Source organism: Pristis pectinata, chromosome 22, assembly GCF_009764475.1.
Source record: "Pristis pectinata isolate sPriPec2 chromosome 22, sPriPec2.1.pri, whole genome shotgun sequence".
NCBI lineage: Eukaryota > Metazoa > Chordata > Chondrichthyes > Rhinopristiformes > Pristidae > Pristis > Pristis pectinata.
This window is the reverse complement of record NC_067426.1, coordinates 5,603,474-5,627,165: the sequence shown is the minus strand read 5'-3', so window position 1 is coordinate 5,627,165 and position 23,692 is coordinate 5,603,474. Positions and strand designations below refer to the sequence as shown.

The window sequence follows — 23,692 nt, the reverse complement described above, 5'->3', positions numbered from 1 at the left end:
AAATCTTTCCCTTCTCTCCTTCGACCTATGCCCACTAGTTTTTGGTTCCCCTTCCCTGGGAAAAGGATTGTGTGTGTTCACCCTGTCTATACCCCTCATGATTTTATACACATCTATAAGGTCAGCCCTCAATCTCGGACATTCCAAGGAATAAAGTCCATATTTAAGAAGATAGACTAGGAGTTATTCATTTTGGAGAGGTTAAGGCCAGAGGGAATGATTGAGGATTTTGAGTCCCTAAGGGTTCTATATGTTAGATATGGATAAAGTGGTCTAAGCAAAAAGCAGTAAGGACAAGCACTTAAAAAACGTAAAATTCGTGGGCAAATCTTGAAAGATGTTGTGGAATTTTTTTATCGTCTCAAACAGCTTAATGCACACCCTAATTAGTGTGGCTGTACTGTCAGGTCTTAAGAAGGAATATGGGTATGTCTCATTCAGGAAAACTTTAGTACCAATCAGGAGTGTGGGGTTACATGAAGGTGGACTGGGAAATCCAGCAAGGCGGTAGAACTCAGGAGAGTGAGTTTATGGAATGTCTAAGGGATGTTTTTCTGGAGCAACTTATTGAGGAGCGCACCAGGGGATCGGCTGTTTTGGATTGGGTGCTGTGTAGTGAACCCGAGGTGATTAGGGAACTAAAGGTAAAGGAACCACTGGGAACAAGTGATCACAATATGATTGAGTTTAGTTTCAAGTTTGAGAAGGAGAAGCTGATAACTGGTGTATCGATATTTCAGTGGAATAAGGGAAATTACAAAGGTATGAGAGAAGAGTTGGCCCAAATTGATTGGAGGAGTAAGTTAGTTGGAGGGACGGCGGAGGAGAAATGGAAGAAATTTCTACAGGAAATAAGGAAAATGCAGGATAGATATATTCCAAGAAAAAAGAAGGTTTTGAATGGAAAAAAGGCACAGATGTGGATAACGAGGGAGGTGAAGGATAAAATAAAAGCAAAAGGGGCGGTGTACAAAGTAGCAAAAATTAGTGGGAAAACAGAAGATTGGAAAGTTTTTAAAAATCTGCAGAGAGAAACTAAGAAGGTCATTAGGAAAGCAAAGATGAGTTATGAAAGGAAGCTGGCGGACAACATTTGGAAGGATTCTAAGAGCTTTTTTAAATACATAAGGAATAAAAGAGAGACATGGGTTGACATAGGACCAATTGATAACGGTGCAGGAGGTATTATAATGGACGATAGTGAGATGGCAAGGGAATTGAATGAATATTTTGCATCAGTCTTCACCGTGGAGGACATAAGCAATGTGCCGGTTAGTCAGGAGTCTCACGAATTGGAACTGAGTTCAGTTGAGATTACTAGGGAGAAGGTGCTAGGAAAACTAAAGGGGCTTAAGACTGATAAGTCTCCCGGACCGGATGAGGTGCATCCCCGGGTTCTGAAGGAGGTGGCTGTAGAGATAGCGGAGGCATTGGTGATTATTTTCCAGGAATCGATAGATTCTGGCATGGTTCCGGAGGACTGGAGGGTAGCAAATGTAGTTCCGTTGTATAAGAAAGGTGGGAGGCAGCACAAAGGAAATTACAGACCTATTAGTCTGACATCAGTGGTGGGAAAATTATTGGAATCTATCCTCAAGGAGGAGGTTACCAAATACCTAGAGGCACAAGGCAAGATTGGACCTAGTCAACATGGTTTTGTGAAGGGGAGGTCCTGTCTGACCAACCTATTGGAGTTTTTTGAAGAAATCACAGGTAGGGTGGATAAGGGAGAGGCGGTAGACGTTGTGTATTTAGACTTTCAAAAGGCCTTCGATAAGGTGCCTCACAAGAGACTGATTAATAAGCTGAGAGGTCATGGAATTATGGGTAGGATAGCAGAATGGGTGGAGCATTGGCTGGTTGGCAGGAAGCAAAGGGTGGAAATAAAAGGATCTCGTTCTGGTTGGTTACCGGTTACTAGTGGTGTGCCGCAGGGGTCGGTGTTGGGGCTGCTCCTTTTTACCTTGTACATCAATGATTTGGATGATGGAATAAATGGTTGTGTGGCTAAGTTTGCGGATGACACCAAGATAAGTGGAGGAGTAGGGAGCATAGAGGAAATAGAAAGGATGCAGAGGGACCTAGACAGTTTAGGAGAATGGGCAAGGAAATGGCAGATGAGATTCAATGTTGAGAAATGTGCAGTTGTACACTTTGGAAGCAGAAATAAGCGGGTAGATTATTATCTAGAAGGAGAGAAGATTGAAAGTACGGTAGTACAAAGGGACTTGGGGGTACTCGTACAAGATACCTTAAAAGTTAACCACCAGGTTGGATCGGTGGTTAAGAAAGCGAATGCTATGTTGGCATTCATCTCGAGAGGTATAGTGTATAAAAGTAAGGAAGTGTTGATGAGGCTCTACGGGGCACTAGTGAGGCCTCATTTGGAATACTGTGCGCAGTTTTGGGCCCCACATCTTAGGAAGGATGTGCTGACGTTGGAGAGGGTTCAGAGGAGATTTACGAGAATGATTCCGGGAATGAAAGGGCTTACGTATGATGAGCGTTTGTCGGCTCTTGGACTGTACTCACTGGAGTACAGAAGGATGAGAGGGGACCTCGTAGCGACATTTAAAATGTTGACAGGAAAGGATAGAGTAGATGTGGCTAGGCTGTTTCCCTTGGTGGGCGAGTCCAGGACCAGAGGGCACAATCTTAGAATTAGAGGGTACAGTTTCAAGACAGAAATGAGGAGAAATTTCTTTACCCAGAGGGTGGTGAAATTGTGGAACTCCTTGCCACGCACAGCAGTGGAGGCCAGATCAGTGGGGGTGTTCAAGGAGGAGATAGACAGATATCTAAATAGTCAGGGTATCAAGGGATATGGGGATAAGGCTGGAAAATGGGATTAGAATAGTTTTTTTTCCCCACCCCATTTCTTTTCCCTTTTCCTTGGAGCAGACTTGATGGGCCGAATGGCCTGCTTCTGCTCCCTTGTCTTGTGATCTTGTGATCTATATTCAGTTCTCGTTATCCACTGATTTGCTATCCACGGATCCGTGTGCATGTGAGGTTGGCCCCAAGCCCATCTTGAACTTTTTCGAATAAATCTATCTATATAACTGTACACTTTGACAAACCAATCATTGTCTGTCTAAATATGATGATCAGTTTCCAGACCACTTGTGTCAAATGGCTCCCTGCTGTGTGCAGTTCTTCATTTACACAGCTGCATCTTGTGATTTCAAAAGCCATCATTGTTGGTAAGTTTCAGTGGCAGTAGTTTGTTAGTTATATCATTTCCTTTTGGACATTTAAACATTTTAATATGTTTATTAATGCTCATTAATGCTTTGAGGCAGGTTTATGTTTATTTGGGGGTCAAAGGAGAGGGCCTCAATCGTATCCATGTTATTTTGTTATCTGTGTAAAGACTGAGGCCCATCCCTGTGTAAAATGATGATTTAGAATAGTTAACTCTGCAGGAGGACAACTTTCCAGAGTTCTTGTTGAAATTAATCATGAATCTCCTCTGTTTTCATTCTCCTGAGAGCACTCCCAGCCAGAAAGGGCAAAGCATGAGATTGCACCATCTATTGGCTAGGTGAAATACTGAGAAACCTTTTCTTTCCCATTATTGAGCGATCAAATACCAGGGGGCATGCATTTAAGTTGAGGGGGTAGGTTCAGAAGAGACATGAGGGGTACGTTTTTTACTGAGAGAGTGGTGGATGCCTGGAATGCGTTACCTGATAGAGTGGTGGAGGCAAATTCATTGGGGGCTTTTAAGAGGGGCTTGGATGGGCACATGAATGAGAGGAAAATGGAGGGATATGGACATTCTGTAGGTAGGAGGGATTAGCTATGTTGGCACAACATTGTGGGCCGAAGGGCCTGTTCTGTGCTGTACTGTTCTATGTTCTGTGTTCTTTCCCTTGTATGCTCCCATTGAGCTTCCAATTTTGAGAATGATTCTGGAACAAACAAGTTGCATCCATAACTAAAATTTGAATTGATAATTGACACTTAGAGCAGGTATTCTGACAACTTTTACAGCATAAACATCTGGTCCCTTGGGAAGAATACACTATCCTGTTTTTATGTCATTTATTTTCTATGGCGCAGTCTTGTTTGCTACTGAAAGTGCTTGCTTTGAAGAGACGGAAAAACTAAACTCAGTTTAGCAACCAAATGAAAATGACAGAAGCACAAAATGTGAAAGGTTCAATACATCTTTTGTTTTCAACGGCGCAATATAGGTATGCTATAATAATGAGCTTTATGGACCAAGTGACCTTAAATTCAATCCCAGCTCTGTGTAAATTAACTAATCAGTGGCATGGCAGTGCCATATTATAGCAAGTCTTGGTGGCCTTTATGTTGGCAGAAATTTAACAAGGAATTTTGTTGCTGATTGCTATTCAGTTGTTTCTCTTGCCTGAACACTGATTCAATTTGCTAACATTTGGGGGGAAAAGAGATTGAGATTCAGATTTATCTAGCACCTTTAAAAAAACTAGTTGTAGGTTGCTTCTATAGCAGCTTTCACATCCTCAGGAAATCCCCACTTTACTGCCAATGAAATGTAGCCAAAATGCACACAGCAAGCTCCCACAAACAGCAAAGTAAATGACCAGAAAATCTGATAGGTGAGGGGAAAGTGGGACTGCAGGCTTCTGTACCTCCTGCCCGATGGTAGCTGTGAAAAGAAGGCATGGCCCGGATGGTGGGGATCCTTGATGATGGCCTAACAACCCCACACCATGAAGGGATAAAACTGTTTGCAATTATCTGTGCATCCAGGATTCTAACAGCCAACATGAAAAGGGAAGTAAGGATGAAAGTTGTCATCATGTAAGTGTTTGGAAGGTCTGCAGATGTTGTTTATATGGACTTCAGTAAGGCCTTTAATAAGGTTCCACATGGCAGGCTGCCCTGGAAGGTTAGATCGCATGGAATCCAGGGAGAGCTGGCTAATTGGATATACAATTGGCTCGATGGTAGAAAGCAGAGGGTGATGGTGGAAGGTTGATTCTCGGACTGTTGGCCTGTGACCAGTGGTGTGCCTTGGGTCGGTGCTGGGCCCATTGTTATTTGTCAGGTATATCAATGATTTGGACGAGAATGTACATGGTTAGTAAGTTTGCAGATGACTCTAAAATAGGTGGTATAGTGGACAGTGAAGAAGGTTAACAAAAATTAAGGGGGATCTTGATCAGTTGAGAAGAGGAATGGCAAATGGAGTTTAATTCAGATAAGTACGAGATGTTGCATTCTGGAAAGTCAAATCAAGGTAGGACTTTCACGTGAAAGCCTGTTGTAGGGCCCTGGGGGGTGTTGTAGAACAGAGGGACCTTAGAGTTCAGGTACATGGTTCCCTGAAAGTGGAGGCACGGGTAGACAGGGTGGTGAAGAAGCTTTTGGCCCGCTGGTCTTCATCAGTCAGGCCATTGAATATAGAAGTTGGGAGGTCATGGTGCATTTGCACAAGACGATGGTGAGGCCGCACTTGGAATATTGTGTTCAGTTTTGGTCACCCTGCAGTAGGAAAGATGTTATCAAATTGGGAAAGTGCAGAAAAGATTTCCAAGGATGTTGCCAGGACGCAGGGGCCTGAGTTATAGGGAGAGGTTGGACAGGCTGGGACTTTTTTCCTTGGAGCGTAGGAGACTGAGAGGTGATCTTATACAGGTGTATAAAATCATTTGGAGCATAGAAAGGGTGAATGCACTGTCTTTTCCCTAGGGTTGGGGAATCAAGAACTAAAAGGCATAGGTTTAATATGAGAGGGGAAAGATTTAATAGGAACCTTGCAGCCTAATGGCGTGAACGTTGAATTCTCCCACTTTAAGTAATCCCCACCCCAAACCCCTGTCCCTAACCATGCCTCTTCTTCCCTTTCCTAGCCTATCTCTTCTTTCTAACCCCCCCCTCCTTTTTTCCTCCTTACCTTTGACCCGTCCTGACCCGAAACGTTGACCGCCTGCTTTTCTCCACAGATGCTGCCTGGCTTGCTGAGTTCCTCCAGCATCATAGTGTTTTTCATCAAGATTTAATAGGAGCTTGAGGGGCAACTCTTTTTTTACACAGAGGGTGGTACGTGTGTGGAATGAGCTGCCAGAAAAAGTGGTTGAGGCAGTGACAAAAACAACTTTTAAAAGACAGTTGGGCAGGTTTAGATAGGAAAGGTTTCGAAGGTTATGCGCCAAACGCAAGCAAATGGGACTAGCTTGGGTGGACATCTTGGTTGGCATGGACCAGTTGGGCCAAAGGGCCTGTTTCTGTGCTGCATGGCTGTGACTATCTAAATCATATTTCTTTTGTGAACTACACATTACATTATAACTAAAATGGACACTAATTCATTTTCTTTTCTTTTGCAGATTTTAATTTGATTATCGTACTTACTGTGGTTAGTTTCCTGGTAATAATATCATCAGCTGTCCTATTACTGTGTCTGTTCTGCAGAAGAAGGTGGGTCACTCTGGCATACAGTTGAAACCTAATATTCAATAAGTGAAACAAAGTTCAAGCTCATTCAGAAGTGTTTTCCTTGTTGACCTTGACACTTTGGAATTGAGATTTGTCTGGGAGTGTCTTAAGACAAAACTTGGATTCAAATAGGATTTCAAAGTCAAAGTCGAGCTTATTGTCATATGCACAAGTACATGTATGCACAGGTGCAATGAAAAAATTACTTGCAGCAGCATCACAGGCACATAGCACCAGATAAGCAGCATTTACAAGAAAAACATAAACATAAATTATACACAATTTTTACAAGGAAGAACACAATTAGAACCAAAAAAAAGTCAATTTTAGTGCAAGGTGAGCAAAGTGAATTGTAAGGATATTCAAAGCTAGGTGAGAAAGTATTAGGCTGAGGAAGCAGCTAGTAAAAATTGCATTGACTTATGTCCAGGAAATTACAGTGAATCCTTGTCTTTTGCTTTAGCTGATTTTCGGAATTACGTGTGGAAGCCACATGTAAAGAGTTAATGTTTGCAGTTCATTGCAACTTCATCATGAATCACTTGAATTGAGGTTACAAAATGTTAGTTCAAAGGGAATGTGCAATAATCCTCCTCTAATCCGTTGCTTTGTATGCAATCACGTTATGCAAATTTGTTTTTATTGCAGTTGAATTTGTGCATGTCAATGAATGAATGTATGGTAATGACACAGTAATATGTGAAAAATTCTAACAGACCCTTAAGTGTCTTCACATCTGGATTTGGAAATGTGTTGTTCCTTGTTTATCATCACTGGGTCTCAATCCTGGAATTCCCCACTTAACAGTGAGAGTAGCTTCACTATACGGGCTAAGAGTAGTTCAAGAAGGCAGCTCAACACCACCTCGAATGTAATTAGGGAGGCAATAAATGTTGGCCTTGCCAGAAATACCGATATTCTGTAAATGAATGAAAAGAAATTGAATTGAATCAGTATTTATTTGAAGTGTATGAACTCTGAAATGTGAGGATGTATTGGAACTGTTTTGTTTAAACTGCTTCCCATTATTCCAAATATTGATTTGTCTAAAATATATGATGTTTTTTGTTATATAGAAATATTTATTATTGACATTTTATTCTATGTAGGAAGTCTGGAAAAAGGATGCACTGTTCATCACTAAAAGGTAAGTTATTGTGTTCTTAACTTCAACAAGTATGAAAACATTGGATAATTTTTCATACTTTGAGTAATCTGTACACCCTCCCCCACCCAAATTTTATCAATCTGTCCCAAAATATATTCAGGTTCTGAGGATTTATTGGCTTTCAGTCCCATTAATATCTGCATTCTGTTTTGCTTTACTAATACTTATTTCTCTCAGCTTCTTACCCGCTCAGTACATGTTGTTCTCCACTATTTTGGGGAGATCTTTTTGTGTCTTCATTTGCTAACTGTCACAAAATATTGGTTTCTCTGTTGTTTTCTTATTCCCGATATAATTTCTGTTGGTCTGTAAAGCACCCACATTAACTTTTGGTACTCTTTTCCTTTTTGCATGCCTCTGGAAGATTTTACGGCCTGTTTACACTTCTCACCAGATCACTCCTTTGTCATGGTCCCCATTGATGAATTCTAAAATTTTCCCTATCCTCAGGTTTTCTGCTCTTCTTGGGAACATGATAAACCTTTTCCTTTTCTTTGTCTACCTTCTCAAGTTAACCACGATTGGACCATTTTTCCAGTCGGGTTTCTGTGCATAATGGGGATGAGATTGTGCTGTCAAGGCCCCTTCCACCATTTTCAAACATCTCTGATGCTTGGAAACACTTAGAAATAGTTCAAATATGTTTGAGTAATTTAACAAATCAAAGGTAATTTTGGAGAAAAAAATGATTTACAAATGCTTGGCTTTGCACATATTAATGTTAACAAATGGGAAGGAAGCAAACCTATGATCTTCATTTGCCTTCTTAACAAAGGCTGGGGATCCTGTTCAAATGGAGCTATGCTGAGTACATCAGCATGAAGCTGAGGGGCCAGATGCAAAGTGTATGTGACCCTCAGTGTAATATGATCAGGGAATTATCCGTAGGTCAAGGGGCAGAGCAGGAGGTTAGATGTGCCACCATCTGACCTCTGGCTCATTCCAGACTACAACACACAGACATGGAAATCAGGAATGATTTGGAACAGGTACTGCATCTGGCTGATTTCCTGCAAAACCCTTGGGTAACAGTCTATTATAAAACAAATAACCAGCATCTGTGGTCTCCTGTCTCCAATCTGTTTGTTATCACTGTTCATACATGGGAATGGAATGAAACATAACGAGATGGCATTAATGGTAACCTTTAAAATTTCCAATGATGGTACAAATCAATGGAAACACGGACATTATTTGACATAGTTGAACTGTGTCTAGTGATTGTAAGGTGCCCAGATGAACGATGAGATGCTGTTCCTCACTGACACCTCAGTATAGTGCTTTTGGCATCTTTGTGTTTCACAGCCACTGGAGTAGTTTTGAAGTGTCACTCATCGGTTCGAACTGCATAAAGGTGACAAACCAGCAAGATTGTTTACAATTTCCTTTGCTCTATCTTCAGTTTGTGATAAATCAGTGAAAAGGCAGAACTGTCAGAGGAGTCAGCTGCAGCCAACTGAATCAGATATCATCACTTACACCAGTGAGGAGGGATCGTGCAGGAGCATCACTGGAAACACCTTGTCAGGTAATGGATCCATCTTGCTGGTTTGTAACTTTTTATTTTGTGTTTCGTTAAGTAACTGAACTTAAATCCCCACTGCTGCACTATGATTTGAACTCTTGTCTTACCTTGTATTTATATCGACACAGGAGATAGCCACTTGGGCCAGTGGAGCACTACCTGTAGATACTTGACCAGAGCTCTGCATTATAAACCCAGTAACATGACCACCATGGCACCTTTTTGCAGGAAGGGGTGATGCGTAGTTATGATTATTGCAGCTCTTTACTTGATTTCAGCACTAATCCCCACATTTAGGCAAGTGGTGGAGAAATGTCACAGGACAGTTGAATATGGAGGGATATGGATCATGTGCAGGCAGAAGAGATTTAGTTCAATTTGGTATCATGTTCAGTACAGACATCGTCAGCAAAAGGGCCTGTTCTTGTGCTGTACTGTTCTATGTTGGGGGAGAGTTCTAATTGATAAAGTTGCATTTAGTGATCAGTTACTTAACTAAACATGAAATAAAAAGTTATCGTCATTAAGGGCAACCGTGAAACTACTGGATGCTGGGGGAAAAAAAGCCATTTATGTCCCAAAGGGGATTTTTTTTTCCAGCATCCCTTTTGGACATAAATTATAATTAATCCTTACCTTTTGAGTTATCTGATTTTTGAAATTATGGCAGAACCAAAGGTAAAGAGTAAACGTTCACAGTTCACTACCCACTATCTTCACCCACTTTGGTGATCATATGTGACTCCAGTCCCAGAACAATGTGATTGGCTCTTAACTGTCCTCTTAAAAACAAGTCATTTAGTCCAGGGGAAATTAGGGGTAAGGGAATAACTGACACTCACATCCTCTCAAAGAATAAAGGCAAGCTCACAGGGCTCCTGTCAGACTAAAGTTGAAGTGGTGTCGATGGTTCTCACTTCCATACCAAAGGAAACACATACCTGCCTTGGAGCAGTGCTGTGTAGACTTGCTGGATTGATTGCAGGGAAGGGGCAGAGGTCCTGTCATGGAGATTGGGGAGGATGGGTTTAAGGGATTGACCAGGTTGATGCAGAGAGGTTGTTTCCTCAGCTGTGGAGAGATCAGGGATCGGGGGACACTCTCAAGATAAGGAAAGTCAAAGTCGAGTTTATTGTCACATGCACAAGTCCATGTGTGCACAGGTGCAGTGAAAAACTTACAGCAGCATCACAGCCACATAGCATCGTATAAGCAGGATTCACAAGAAAAACATAATTTAAACATAAATTATACACAATTTTTACAAGAAAGAACACAGAACAATAAAAGGTCAATTTTAGTGCAAAGTGACCATGGTGTTGCTAAACTGTAGTGATTGGGGTTGTGCTGGTTGATTCAAGAACTGAATGGTTGAAGGGAAGTAGCTGTTCCTGAACCTGGTGGTGTGGGACTTCAGTCTTTAGACTTCAGTCTCCATCCTGCCTGATGGTAGCTGTGAGAAAATGGCATGGCCTGAATGGTGGGGATCTTTGATGATAGATGTTGCCTTTTTGAGGCAGCACCTCTTGTAGGTACTACCGATGGCTTGGAGGGATGTGCCCAAGATGTAATGGGCAGAGTCCACTACTCTGAAGCTTAAACAGCTTTTTGAGGAGAAATTTCATCAGTCAGGGGGTTGTGAACCTTTGGAATTCTCTATTGGAGGCTCAGATCAATGGATTTTTAGACATTTGGGGAATTAGTGAATACAGAGCTTGAATGGAAAAGTGGAGTTGAGACCAGGGATCAACCCATAGAATGTTCAAAGGGCTGAATATCCTCCTGCTGTTGTTTGATATGCCCGGAAGGTATGATTACCCTGACCACCATACAGTTTGGTCATTTCTTCCTCTGACTTGTATCCCCTGATTTAACTGTGCAGATAATCCTTGTGATGGTTTTATTGACCACTGCTTTGAGTTGGCTGAGAGTTTTTTGAATGCCATGCTTACATTGTGTTTTTTCACTTTTATTTATCACCTGAATCACATCACTGATTTCTGTGAAACATTCCATCTGCAGTGTTGTGCCCCTAATGGAGTTAGAAGCATTTTATCTCGCATTTTTTTAAAAGCTTCTAAGCAGTCTGTTCCAATTCCACCATCATTGGGAATTATTGCAAAATTGACCACTTTGCGTTGAATTTTCTGAGTCCAAAAAATGCAGAGAGCGGCTACCGTAAACTTAAGTCTCCCTTATCTTGCCATTTTATACTCAGATCGGTTTTCAAATATTTTCAAGTAGCTTACAGGTCAGTTGTGGCTCAAATGAAAGCACATGTCTCCAAGTCAGGATGCTGTGGCTTCAAATGCCACTCCAGCCATGTGGGCAGATTGTCAAGTGCAGTACTGAGGGAAAGCTTTCTGCATGAATTGAGATGCTGTCCTTTGAATGGATGTTAAAACAAAGTCCTTTCTGTGCCCAGATGTTCATAGAAGATCCAATGGCTGCCATCTTAAGGAAGATCCCTAGTGTTCTGAGCAATATTTATAAGAAACTGTTGAGGAATTTAGAACCAGAGGGCATGGTCTAAAGATTGGAGCCAGGCCTTAAAGGAACATGTTAGGTAACACTTTTACATGTAGATTGTGGCATAATTCTGGAACTCACTTCCATAAACACCAGTTGATAGTTTAAATCTGAGTGATAGATTTTCATTAACCAAAAATTTAAGGGGTAAGAGTGTTTGAATGGAGGAAGGACATTGATTGGTAGAAGAGGCTCAAGGAGCCAAAAGGCCTCCTGTTCCTGAGCTCCAGGATGCTTAATGTTGCTGGAAGGACAGCAGCGCCATCTGGTATTTCAGGCAAGTAATTGCAGCGCAAGAATCTGCACGTCTTAATTCGCCCTTTGAATTAGAATATAGGAGCAGTAGACCATTCAACCCCTTGATCCTCATGGCTGATCTTATACCTTAACTGCCATTTCCCCATATTCTTTGATTCCTTTAATATCCAGAAATGTACCCGTAAGGTAATGTTGCAGCTCAATAGAACTCTGGTTAGGCCACACTTAGAGTACTGTGCTCAGTTCTGGTCACCTCATTACAGGAAGAATGTGGAAGCTTTATAGAGGGTGCAGAGGAGATTTACCAGGATGCTGCCTGGATTAGAGAACATGTCTTATGAGGAAAGGTTGAACAAGCTAAAGCTTTTCTCTTTGGAGCGACGCAGGATGAGAGGCAACTTGATAGAGGTGTATAAGATTATGAGGGGCATAGATAGAGTGGACAGCCAGCACAACCAACTGAAGCAGAGTCAAAAATGACTTTCAAAAGGTGGAAAACTTGCAAAGGTCCAGAGAACGGCAGTAGAATGGAGATGATTGGAGATCTCCTTCACAAACATGATGAGCAGAAGGTCTACTATGTTGCCCACTCTGATTCTGTGAACAATCCTTAACAGCAACTTGGACAATCCTTTTTATGGCAACGTGGAATTTCACTTTTGAAAAATGCTTCTTTGAAAATAATCATCCTTATAATTGAAATTAATTGGAAATGTTTAGAATAAATGTAGACTATCACAGCAAATTTAAATTAATGATATTGCACCAGGAGTGCAACAGACTATTTTCTTGTGCTATTTGATAGGCTGATCTCGTGTAGTGTTGTACAGCAGTGAAATAGCTGGACTAATAAACCAAAGGTCTGTCTCATGTTCCTGAGAGACCAGTTCAAATCCACTATTGCAGCTGAAGAATTTACATTCAATTAATTAAATAAATCTAGATAAAACTAGTGTGGTCATGTGACTTCTAATGGTCTTCAAGGAGTCACAAAAGTCCAGAGTCTGTCTTTCTGGACTTTTTGTGACTCCAGACCCATTGTTGACTCCCTACATCCCTTCTACAATGGCCCAGTAAATGATTCACTTCATGAACAATTAGAGATGGGATATTGACTACTATCCAATCACTAATAACCCTCACCATTTCAAACAGTGTTACTGTGGACATGCATCATACTACCTTGCTTGTATTGGATAACAAAGTGAGGAGTGAAGAAGAGAAAATCACCATGAATCTTTAAATCTATGTTAGCTGGGATTGAGTTGGTGGGACATGTAGTGTAGAGTTACAACTATTTCCTACTCCAGAGACTTGAGCCCATCGTACTACTGCAATACCAAAGGAGTGCTGCAGTGTCAGAGGTACCACATATTAAACCAAGGTTCCATCTGTACTCTCAAGTAGAGGTGCAGGATCTCACAGCATTATTTAGAAGAATCTAGCTACAGTTTATATTTTCATTACTTAAGGGCATTGGAGTTACCCTCAGTATATCATGGCCATCTTTTACCCTTCAGTTATTATGTGGGCTGGTTGTGAGAACTAACTTTATACAAACTGGCTGCTGGGTTTCTTTGTTTTTTAATGACCACGTTTCAAGAGAACTTCACTGGTTATAGCACACTTTTACACATGCAATGGTCCATTATAATGCAACATAAATGTGCTTCTTTCTGTAGAAAAAAGGTGGACAGTGTTAAGAGATGACAAGGCAGAAGTTCATCTTCAGTTAACTGCACTAAACCCACATTGAACTCCATTTAATTAAATTTGGTTTCATTAAAATCAATGCAACCAAATTCCTATATTACATATATCACATGACTGAAGAGAAATTCTACCCCAATGTGATTAGCAGCACATAATCTGCATTCCCGGGTCAGCCAGTCAGCATTTACCCTTCATGAAGAGCAGGGTGACATCATGGTTAAGTCTAGAATACAGCGCCTGGACCGTTGAACCAAAGACATGAGTTTGAACCTCACCATAGCAGCTGGGGTATTTAATTTAAAGTTATTAAATTAATCTGAACATTAAGAAGTAAATCTGTTGGTCTCAGTAATGATGAGCACAAAACAACAGGATTGTTGGGATAACTCACTGGTTCACTAATCGGCTTCATGGAAGGAAATCTGCTGTTCTTCCCCAATTTGGTCTAAATGAGATTCCAGACCTTGTAGTGTGATGGACTAATAACTGCCTGCCCGTTTTGGGAGCAATTCAGGATGGATAGTAAGTACTGGCCCTGCCAGCAACATCTACATCCTGAGAGCAAATAAGTCAGCTAACAAGTAATTCAGGAAGAGACATTTGTTTGTATCAAAAGCACAGAACATATTCTTACTGATTGATGCTTCAGATTGCTCATATCACTTCTACCTTTGGCCCGCAGATACTGCTTCATTTTGAGGATTACTTGAATGCCAGTTTGGACACAAGGGGTCAAATGGCTACTTCCTGTGATTTACTGTTGTAGATTAATGTATAAACACTATGTATTTCTTGTTTATGTTTAAAATATGACTGTCTTTGTACCATTCTTCCATTAGAATATGCAGAACCTGACATTATTCAAGGTGGCATTACAGCCCAGAAAGCCTCATCAACATTCAAACCTCCAATTGACGATGGTTACACCATACCACTTGTTGTGAGTCACTACGACGTTCCATTCTCGGGCAAGAACCATGAATATGCTGAACCATTTCCCAACCAGGAACCAGAATATGCTACTCCATTTGTTGAACCAAGTGCAGAGTCAGAAGCATCCACAAGAAAAATGTCTGTATAGTAAAAGTTATCCCATCTGTGCAAGAAACACTTTAAAAGCCATAGTATATTCAGTGTGTTGCAACACCTACTCGACCATTAAACTGATCTATTGTCATGTACTGAACCATCAATGATGTGGACATGAAGCAACCCAGCCAAAAGCAGTAACCAGGAAGGACGAAATGGAAAGCAAATTACACTGAAAGAATGTCATCAATGCCTGGTGATTCTGTAATGCTGGTGTACCATTAAGCACTATGACTTGTGAACAATAATCATGTGTAGGTTTTAAAACCTACATCACATTCCTGAGTAATGAAGGAAGTTGACACTACAGCACTATTTATGTCATCAGGTTTAAAAGACATGAATTGGGGGAAAAAGTTGTCTCTCGGAGTAGACCCAGAGCAAGCAGACTGCATGATTACATTCGAACCACTGTGAAAGCATTGAACTCGACAAATGCAATGCTGTCTCCAACAAGAAAAGTTTTTAGAACCTCTATTTAATGTATTTTTTAAATATAAAAATATTATATAAAAGCACTTCATAAAATAGGATTGGATAGTTACATTGCATTAATTGCTATCCATCTTTGTTACAGAATATTTTTTGCTACAAAAAAACTGCTGGATTATCTAATTGGTAATTAAATAGATTTGTATTAATAAAATGTGATATCTAGGTTTCTGTTTAGACTCTTTCTATTGCTCAAAGTGATGGTATTTGGAACTCTTAAAGCCTGAAAAGTATACCATGTTTAATCTCAGAATAAGAAACAAGGAATAAAAGCAGAAGTAGTATACTTGGCCTCCTGACCCATTCTGCAATTCAGTGTAACTGTGATTGATTCTGTTTAGTAGGTCTACCTTTCTACCTGATCCACATATCCATTGATAATGTATTGATATTAGCCTTGAATTATACTGATTGACTGATTATTCACAGCCCTCGCGTGAGGAATGCTAAACATTTACAGCCCTCTAAATCAAGAGATTGATAAGACCACACTGTGTAATTCTGGTCAACATGCTATAGGAGGGATGTTATTAATCTGGAAAGGGTACAGAAAGGATTCATGAGGATGTTACCAGGACTGGAGGGCTCATTCTAAGGAGAGGCTGGGGCCTTACTTCCATGGATTGTGGGAAGTTGAGGGGTGACCTTTCAGAAGTAAATAAAGTCATGAGGGGTATAAATGAAGTGAATGTTCACAATCTTTTTCCCAAGGTAGGGAAATCTAAAACTAGAGGGCATAGATATAAGGTGAGAGGGGTAGTTTAAGAGGGACCTGAGGGGCAATTTTTAAATACAGAGGTTGGTAGGTGTGTGGAACGAGCTGGAGCAAGTGGTAGACACAGGTACAATTACAACATTTGGACAGGTACATGGATAGGAAAGGCTTAAAGGTTTAGAGGTCTACATGCAGGCAAAGGAAACTGGCTGAGGTAGGCAACTTGGTCGGCATGGATGAGTTGGGCTGAAGAGCCCGTTTCCATGCTGTAGAACTCTGACTCTAAGAAACTTCTCATCTTGTGGAATCCTAATCGCACAGGAGAATACCACTTGGCTCATTGAGTCCATGTAGGCAGTTTGTAGATCTTTCTTTGTACCCCTGCAAATTATTCTCCATCAAGTGACTAACCAATTCCCTGTCCTAAATGACCAAGCCCTTATTCTGAGACGGAGTTCCAGATTCTCCAATGCGTGGAAGTGACAGCAATCCTGCCAATCCCTCTCAGAATCTTGAAGGTCCCAATGTGATCACCTCATTCACCATTGTTCATTGATTTTACACTGCAACTTAAATCTAGAATACATGATCGAGATTTTAAATAAGCCTTCTTAAAGATAAAACTTTAAGTCACCTTCCAAATTTTAAGAAGAAATTGTGATAAAATTGCATCCGTGCGTCTTATGTCTTCATAGTCTTATTCCCTTTTACTAGTAAGGGTCAGAACCCCATCAGAGAGTATTATGGGTCAACCACTAAACAATTAGATTTATGTACCATTTGTGGTGACAGATTCCCTTCCTTGGATGACAATATGTCAGACTTACAGAACAACGTCAGCTTTCATTGTCATCTTCCATTACGCTAACTTGCAAGTTGCTCTTTTTTTTAAATTCAATTCTACAACTTGTCTGCTGGAACTTGATCTTTGGATATTGAGTCTGAATACCTCTCATATGTTATTTTTTGCTTTGTTATCTTTTCATGTTATTGGCCTTGGGGTCTGGAGCACTCTCTTTATAGCACCGTTGCTATACTGAGAGTAAGTCCTGAATCAGAATGCCAGGCGTCAAAATTATCTTGAGATTTATCCAAACTAATGAGAAGTACACTATAAGAAAAGCTGGCCAACCTGCACTGGGGAGAGTGTTTTCTTTATTTATCCATTCACTGGCAGAGCCTGGTCAACTGATTTGAGACCGACAGAATCTAAGTGTAGGTATCAGGTTTGGGTTGAAATCTGCTGTGTTTACCTAGTTGGCCTAACTTCTGACTCCAGACACAGAGCTATGGGGTTGACTCTGAAATAACCCTGGTATGTCAGTTGGCTCGATGCATTCCCAGATGCTGCTCGACCCAAAGTTTGTTGCTCCAGATTCCAGCATCTGTTGTCTCTTGTGGCTCCAAGGTTCCCATTCTCACCCCTCTACTTATCAGAGTGCAGCACTGGGAGCCCTTTGTGTTCCTGCTTACCTCCCTCCAGCAGCCGTCTCTAACCCTCCCCCTCCCTTGCTCCATCTGCCTATCAATATATGTTTTTCTCTCTCCGTTTCCATCCACCTGTCACTCGCCTGCCACTGTCTCCCAGCTGACCCCTGCTCCCCTCCCCGACCTGGCACAACCTGCCTGTCATCTTACACCCCACTTCAGTCCACCAATCACTTTGAACTCCTTTCTCACCACTCCCCTTCTCTTTGTACTGGCCATCTTGCTTCTCCACTCTCAGTCCTGATGCAGGGTTTTGACCTGAAACGTTGACCATTCCTTTCCTCCCACAGATGCTGCTCGACTCGCTGAGTTTCTCCAGCAGATTGTGTGTTGATGTTTTCTTGAGTTGTGTGTAAACCATATCACAACCCAACTATCTCTGCATGCCTTCCTCCCACGATCATCCTTCATCCCTCCCTCTTTCCTTTGTATAATGTCCTCTCCGCCTGCCAAGCTCATATTTGATAGGTCTCATTTTCTGTATCTTACCCAAACCCAAAGGTTATGGTCCTAGAGCCAGGAAGCCAGGTTCTGCAGCTGTGAGCTGAACTCTACTCCTACAGCAATCTGTTTCCAAAACTGAAAACAAAGCTGGGAGCAATGTGAAGGCAAATTATGAACTGTTTACTCACCACCTTTCAAGTTAGTCATTACATGTTTCACTGGTTATAGAAACAGCTTTTGTATTTAGCCAGTATTTCCAATAACAACATTTCAGGTTTGTTTTTTTACTGAAAGTCAAAAAATACAGATGTAGGAAATCTGGAATAAAAATTGAAATTGCTGGAAATACGTAGTAGGTCGAGCAGCATTCTGTAGAGAAAATGAGTTGAGGTTTCAGGTCAATGAAGTAGGTAAGTGAGAAAGCAAGTAATAGAGAAGGAGAGGGGTGAAAAGAACAATGAGAATGTACGTGGTAGCTACTTCTATTTTTTTATTATTGCTTTTTTTTTGTAGCAATGAAGCGACTTCATATTTCTAGTTGAGCAGCATCCGAAGGTCATCAAGCATTACTTGCTACTCTTCTAATGTTAACTATTTTTAATTCAAGCATTATATCTACTTATTGACCAATATTCAGCCCGCAAGTTTTCATACTAACTGTACACTGGCATTTGCAGAGAAATGTGTAACTGGGCTCAGTTCCTAAGTTAATGCCCTCAGATGCTGTGGTCTTGATACACCTGGGTAATGAGGAGAAAATTAGGGAAGGTTTCTATCCCCAGTCATTATCCATTAATTCTCCCATCTGTTAGGCTGTAAATGTGGTCAGGAAGTGTCTACACGTTGTCCTAGGGTGAAGAACGGGTTCCGTTTTTAAGACGTTCATAAGTCGATTTTGTCTGCGAGTCGAAAAATACACAAAACCACGCGATGTGGTAACAGAATTGGAACAGGTTCATTATTATCACATGTACCGAGATACAGTGAAAAAACCATGCCCATCTATACAGATCATTTCAAAATATAAGTACGTTAAGGTAGTACAAGGGAAAAACAATAACAGAATGCAGAATATAGTGTTACAGTTACCAAGAAAATGTAGTGCAGGGAGATAATAAGGTGCAATAAGGTGCAATTGTGTGGAAGGCCTAACCCAGATATTGGTTCCGTTGGATTGGTAATGAGCTATTTGCCTCAGGACATTGTTTTTTGTTCCATTGAGACCTTCATTGTCCTTCGCTAATAAATAAGCTCCATTGTTGGAGCCTCCCATGCTGATTTCTTTGATATTCTAATATATAATTGTGTAATAATTATTGTAGTCCTATATTATGCTTAATATATCGGCAGAGAAGAAAACCAAGAGGGAAATGCTTTTTTTCTTAGCCATATTCATTATTTTGGTACAAAGGTGTCCTCATTGACTTCAAGTCGTCAAGTTTATTGTCATATGCCACAATAGAGCGAGGTTCGGTCCGCTTGTAGACACTCTGTAAAAGTAAAACTCAATTGGCAAGGACCATTGATCTTTTCAAATAATAACAATCAGCTTATTATTAGAGACTAAATAAATTTTCCAACTTTTTTTATATTACTTTTTGTCCAGTGGGTTCAGTATATGAATTGAAAACGTCTTGATTCAGCGCAATACAAACATGTAATTTGTATGTAATGACTTTCTTCCAAGGGCAGATAAAGCATTGCGTTAATAACTGGAAATTCCAGGTCATTAATTAAATTTAAATTCCATAGCTGGTCTTGTGGAATTCAAACTTGGGTCTCTGCATTTCTACTCCACCCTGAATTTAAGCATAACCTTGTTACTTTCTGCTTGAGTGTGAAATGCCAGAGCCGCCTGCCAATTTTTTTTTAGGGATCTGGGCATCGCTAACAAGGACAGCATTGGTTGCCTATTGCTAATTGCTCCCAAGAAGATGATGGTGAATCATCTTCTTGAACTGCTGCTATCCAAATGCAGTCATTGTAGTATCACTGAGTCGTTTGATAGTCCATTTTCAAAGTCAAGTTTATTGTCATATGCGAAAGTACATCTATGCACGTGTGCAATGAAAAACTTACTTGCAGCAGTGTCAGCATTTAAGAGTCAAGTTGACCACACTTACCTGTGTTCATTTTGTTCAGTAGTGTGATGACAAGAAAAGATACAAAAGCTATGGAGAGTGTGCAATGAAGATTTATGAGGATACTATCAGAAATGAGAGAGTACGAATAGCAAGAAAGAATGAACAGCCTGGGGCCTTTATCTTTGAAAAAAGGTGGCTGACAACTCATACAGTCCATGCCAAAGATTCCCAACTAAGCTAGTCCCATTTGCCCGCATTTGGCCCATATCCCTCTTAACCTTTCCTATCCATGTACCTTTTAAATGTGTTAATGTACCTGCCCTCAACCACTTCCTCTGGCAGCTCATTTCATATACTGACCACCCTCTGGGCGAAAAAGTTGCCCCTCAGGTTCCCTATTAAATCTCTCCCCTCTCACCTTAAACCTATGCCCTCTAGTTCTTGATTCCCCAACCCTGGGAAACAGACTGTGTGCATTCACGCTATCTATGCCCCTCATAATTTTATACACCTATAAGATCACCCCTCATTCTCCTTCGCTCCAATGAAGAAAGTCCCAACCTGGTCAACCTCTCTCTATAACAGCGTCTCAGCAGCGTGCTCGTAAATCTTCTCTGCACTCTTTCCAGCTTAATGGGATCTTTCCTATAGAAGGGTGACCAAAACTGAACACAATATTCCAGATGCGGCCTCACCAATGTCTTGTAAAACTGCAACATGACATCCTGACTTCTCTACTCAATGCCCTGACTGATGAAGGACAGAATGCCAAAAGCCTTCTTCACCACTCCTTGTACTCCTTGGTCCCTCTACTCTACAACACTAACAAGGTCTTTAAAATCATAGTAGAGTGAATACAAGAGAATGTTTCCACCTGCAGGGAAGAGAAATAAAACTCAACTATTGATATAAGGGATACAACCAAGAAATCTAGTAGAGAAGTTGTACTTAGAGCGATGAGAATATGGAACTTGATCCACAGAGAGTGGTTGAGGTGAATAAGAGGTTGGAGGCTGTTTAAGAGTCTGGGTGAGCATAAGAGGAAGAAGGGAATAGTGCCAATAAATTTAGATGAGGGAAGACAGGAAGAGGGTCAAATCAAGCAAAAATGTTGTCACTGACTGGTTGGGCTCAATGGCCTCTGATCCTATGTAATATCACTACTCATTCTTTCTTAATGACTCATATAGAGGTCATATAGAAAGGAGTGTATGGCAAGACTATTATTTTCCATCTCTATTAAATGATACAAAATGCACTTTTAAATGTTAAGACCTATATTGGAAAACAACTAGTCTTAATTAGTGATAACCACAAAACTACTAGTTTGTCATAACAACTCACTTGCTTCATCAGTGTCCTTCAAGGATGCAAGTCTGCCAATCTTACCTCATCTAGCCTATTTGTTACTCTAGACCCACCCATGTGATTGACTCATGCCTTCTGGAACGGTACCTCAAAATCAAGTAGGGATGACAATAAATGCCAGTGATGCCAGAACCTGAAAAATGGATATTATTTTAAAGTTCAATAAAAGCTAAGCCTAACTTTCCTAACTTTCTTTGTCTAGAAATAAACCCGAGTGCTTAGTTTGTTTTCTTTCATGGCCTGGCTAACACGTATTTGTACTCCCAAGATCCCCTTGTTACACTACCCCACCTGTATTTTCCTTATTCTTCCTAATAAAATGTGCTACCTGCCATTCAACACTACAACACTATCTGCCATCTTATTTGACTGTTCTTCCAGTTAGTAATTTTCTCCTGTAATTACTACAGTTCTTCTCAATGTTGACTATCTTCTCCAAATTCCTTCCCAAAATTTGGTATCATTCAATTGTGTTTTTGATAGCAAAGTCTAACTTGTTAAATTGTCAACGGCAGTGGTCCCAACACTGATGCTTCTGCTCTGCACTTATGAAGCCCAGGCTTGACTGCACCTGGAATATTGTGTACAGGTCTAGTTTCCCTACTTAAGTACAGATATACTTGTTATAGAGAGAGCAATGGAAGTTCACCAGATTGATTCCTGGGATAGGGAATTTGTCCTGAGGTGAGATTAAGTAGTTCAGAAGAATGAGAGGTGATTTCATTGAAACCTACAACATTCTTACAGGGATTAACAGGGTAGATGCAGGGATAACATTTCCACAGGATTGGGGGGGGGGGGTGCGGGGGGAGCGGTCTAGAACCAGGGGGTCGCAATCTCAAATTAGGCATTGGGCCATTTAGGACAGATGAGAAGGCGTGTCATGTTCAGGGTGGTGGACCTTTTGGACTAAAGAGAACTGTGGAGGTTCAGTCACTGAATATGTTCAAGGTTGAGATTGATACCTTTTTTTGGACCTTGAAGGGATATGGGATTAGTGCGGGAAAGTGGGACTGATGTAAATTTCAGCCATGATCTCTGTGGAATCTTACTGTGCACACTGTGGTTATTTCTCACAATACAGTACTCATTTAACTGTGAAAGACTTTTGGGATCATTAAGTGTGACAGGTGATATAGGAAGTCAGTCTTTCAACACCCAAAGGATATGGCTGGTAAACACCCTACATTGAACCAATGTCCCTGAAGTATTTTAATATTTTAATGTAAAGTTTTTCTGTTAAGCATGATACATGACATCTACTGTCTACTCAGCAAGGCCAAAACACTCACTTGTTAGTCATCTGACACTAGCCATGGCCACCAATATGAACTCTCTTTTTCAAAAGGCTGCTCTGGGCTCTTGGTACAACACTAGGGGAGCACTGTTAGAAGCCAAGCCGTTACACCAAGGCTCCTATCTGGTTTCTTGGGTGGACTTGATTGCAGTCTCTAGGATGAGCTGGGGAGATGTTTCAAGGCCAACCTTCATAAACAGAGGATCTGCTCGTCATCACAGTGCTGCCTGTCAGAATATCCTGTGAATAAATGGCTGCTTTCTTTGCCACACTTCATTACAACACGTTCTACACTAGCTGCAAAGGCTCTATGAGTGCCCTCAGCTTCGCAGTTGGTAGTATTCCAATGTAGCGGTTAACATAACGCTTTACAGCGCCAGCGACCTGGGTTCAAATCCGGCCGCTGTCTGTAAGGAGTTTGTACGTTCTCCCTGTGTCTGCGTGGGTTTCCTCCGGGTGCTCCGGTTTCCTCCCACATTCCAAAGATGTACAGGTTAGGAAGTTGTGGGCATGCTATGTTGGCGGCGGAAGCGCGGCGAGACTTGCGGGCTGCCCCCAGAACACTCTACACAAAAGATGCATTTCACTGTGTGTTTCGATGTACATGTGACTAATAAAGATATCTTATAAGAGTAAAGATATTTTGCTACAGTTATCCAGGCTCTTGATGAAACCAGAGGAGTATTATGTACAGTTTACGTCTTTCTTAAAAAAGGATATAATTGATTCATAGATTTACAGCAGAAAACACGCCCTTTGGCCCAACTTGTCCATGCCGACCAAGATGTCCATCTAAGCTAATCCCACTTGCCTGCATTTGGCCCACATCCCTCTAAACTTTTCATGTACCTGTCCAAATGTTTTTTTTAAACACCGTAATTATACTGTACTTGCCTGTGGCAGCGCATTCCATATACCCACCACCATCAGTGTGAAAAATTTGCCCCTCAGATCCCACTTAAATCTTTCCCGTCACCTTAAACCTGGTTTTAGACTTTAGTTTTAGACTCCACTACCCTGCAAAAAATACTGTGACTGTCTATCCTATCTATGCCCTTCATAATTTTATAAACCTCCATAAGGTCACCCT

At 41.0% G+C, this 23,692-nt stretch overlaps 1 protein-coding gene across 1 annotated transcript in view; it reads left to right on the top strand.

Annotated features, from left to right (window-relative positions):
- The window catches only part of si:dkey-34d22.1 (discoidin, CUB and LCCL domain-containing protein 1), a 126,622-nt gene extending 111,131 nt beyond the window's left edge, over positions 1-15,491 (top strand). Inside the window, exons 12-15 of the mRNA XM_052036401.1 lie at positions 6,324-6,414; positions 7,542-7,579; positions 9,003-9,128; positions 14,465-15,491. Of these exons, the coding sequence (XP_051892361.1) occupies positions 6,324-6,414; positions 7,542-7,579; positions 9,003-9,128; positions 14,465-14,706 (497 nt within the window). The 3' untranslated portion in view covers positions 14,707-15,491. The remainder of the gene's footprint in view (positions 1-6,323; positions 6,415-7,541; positions 7,580-9,002; positions 9,129-14,464) is intronic.
- Positions 15,492-23,692: the final 8,201 nt, after the last annotated feature.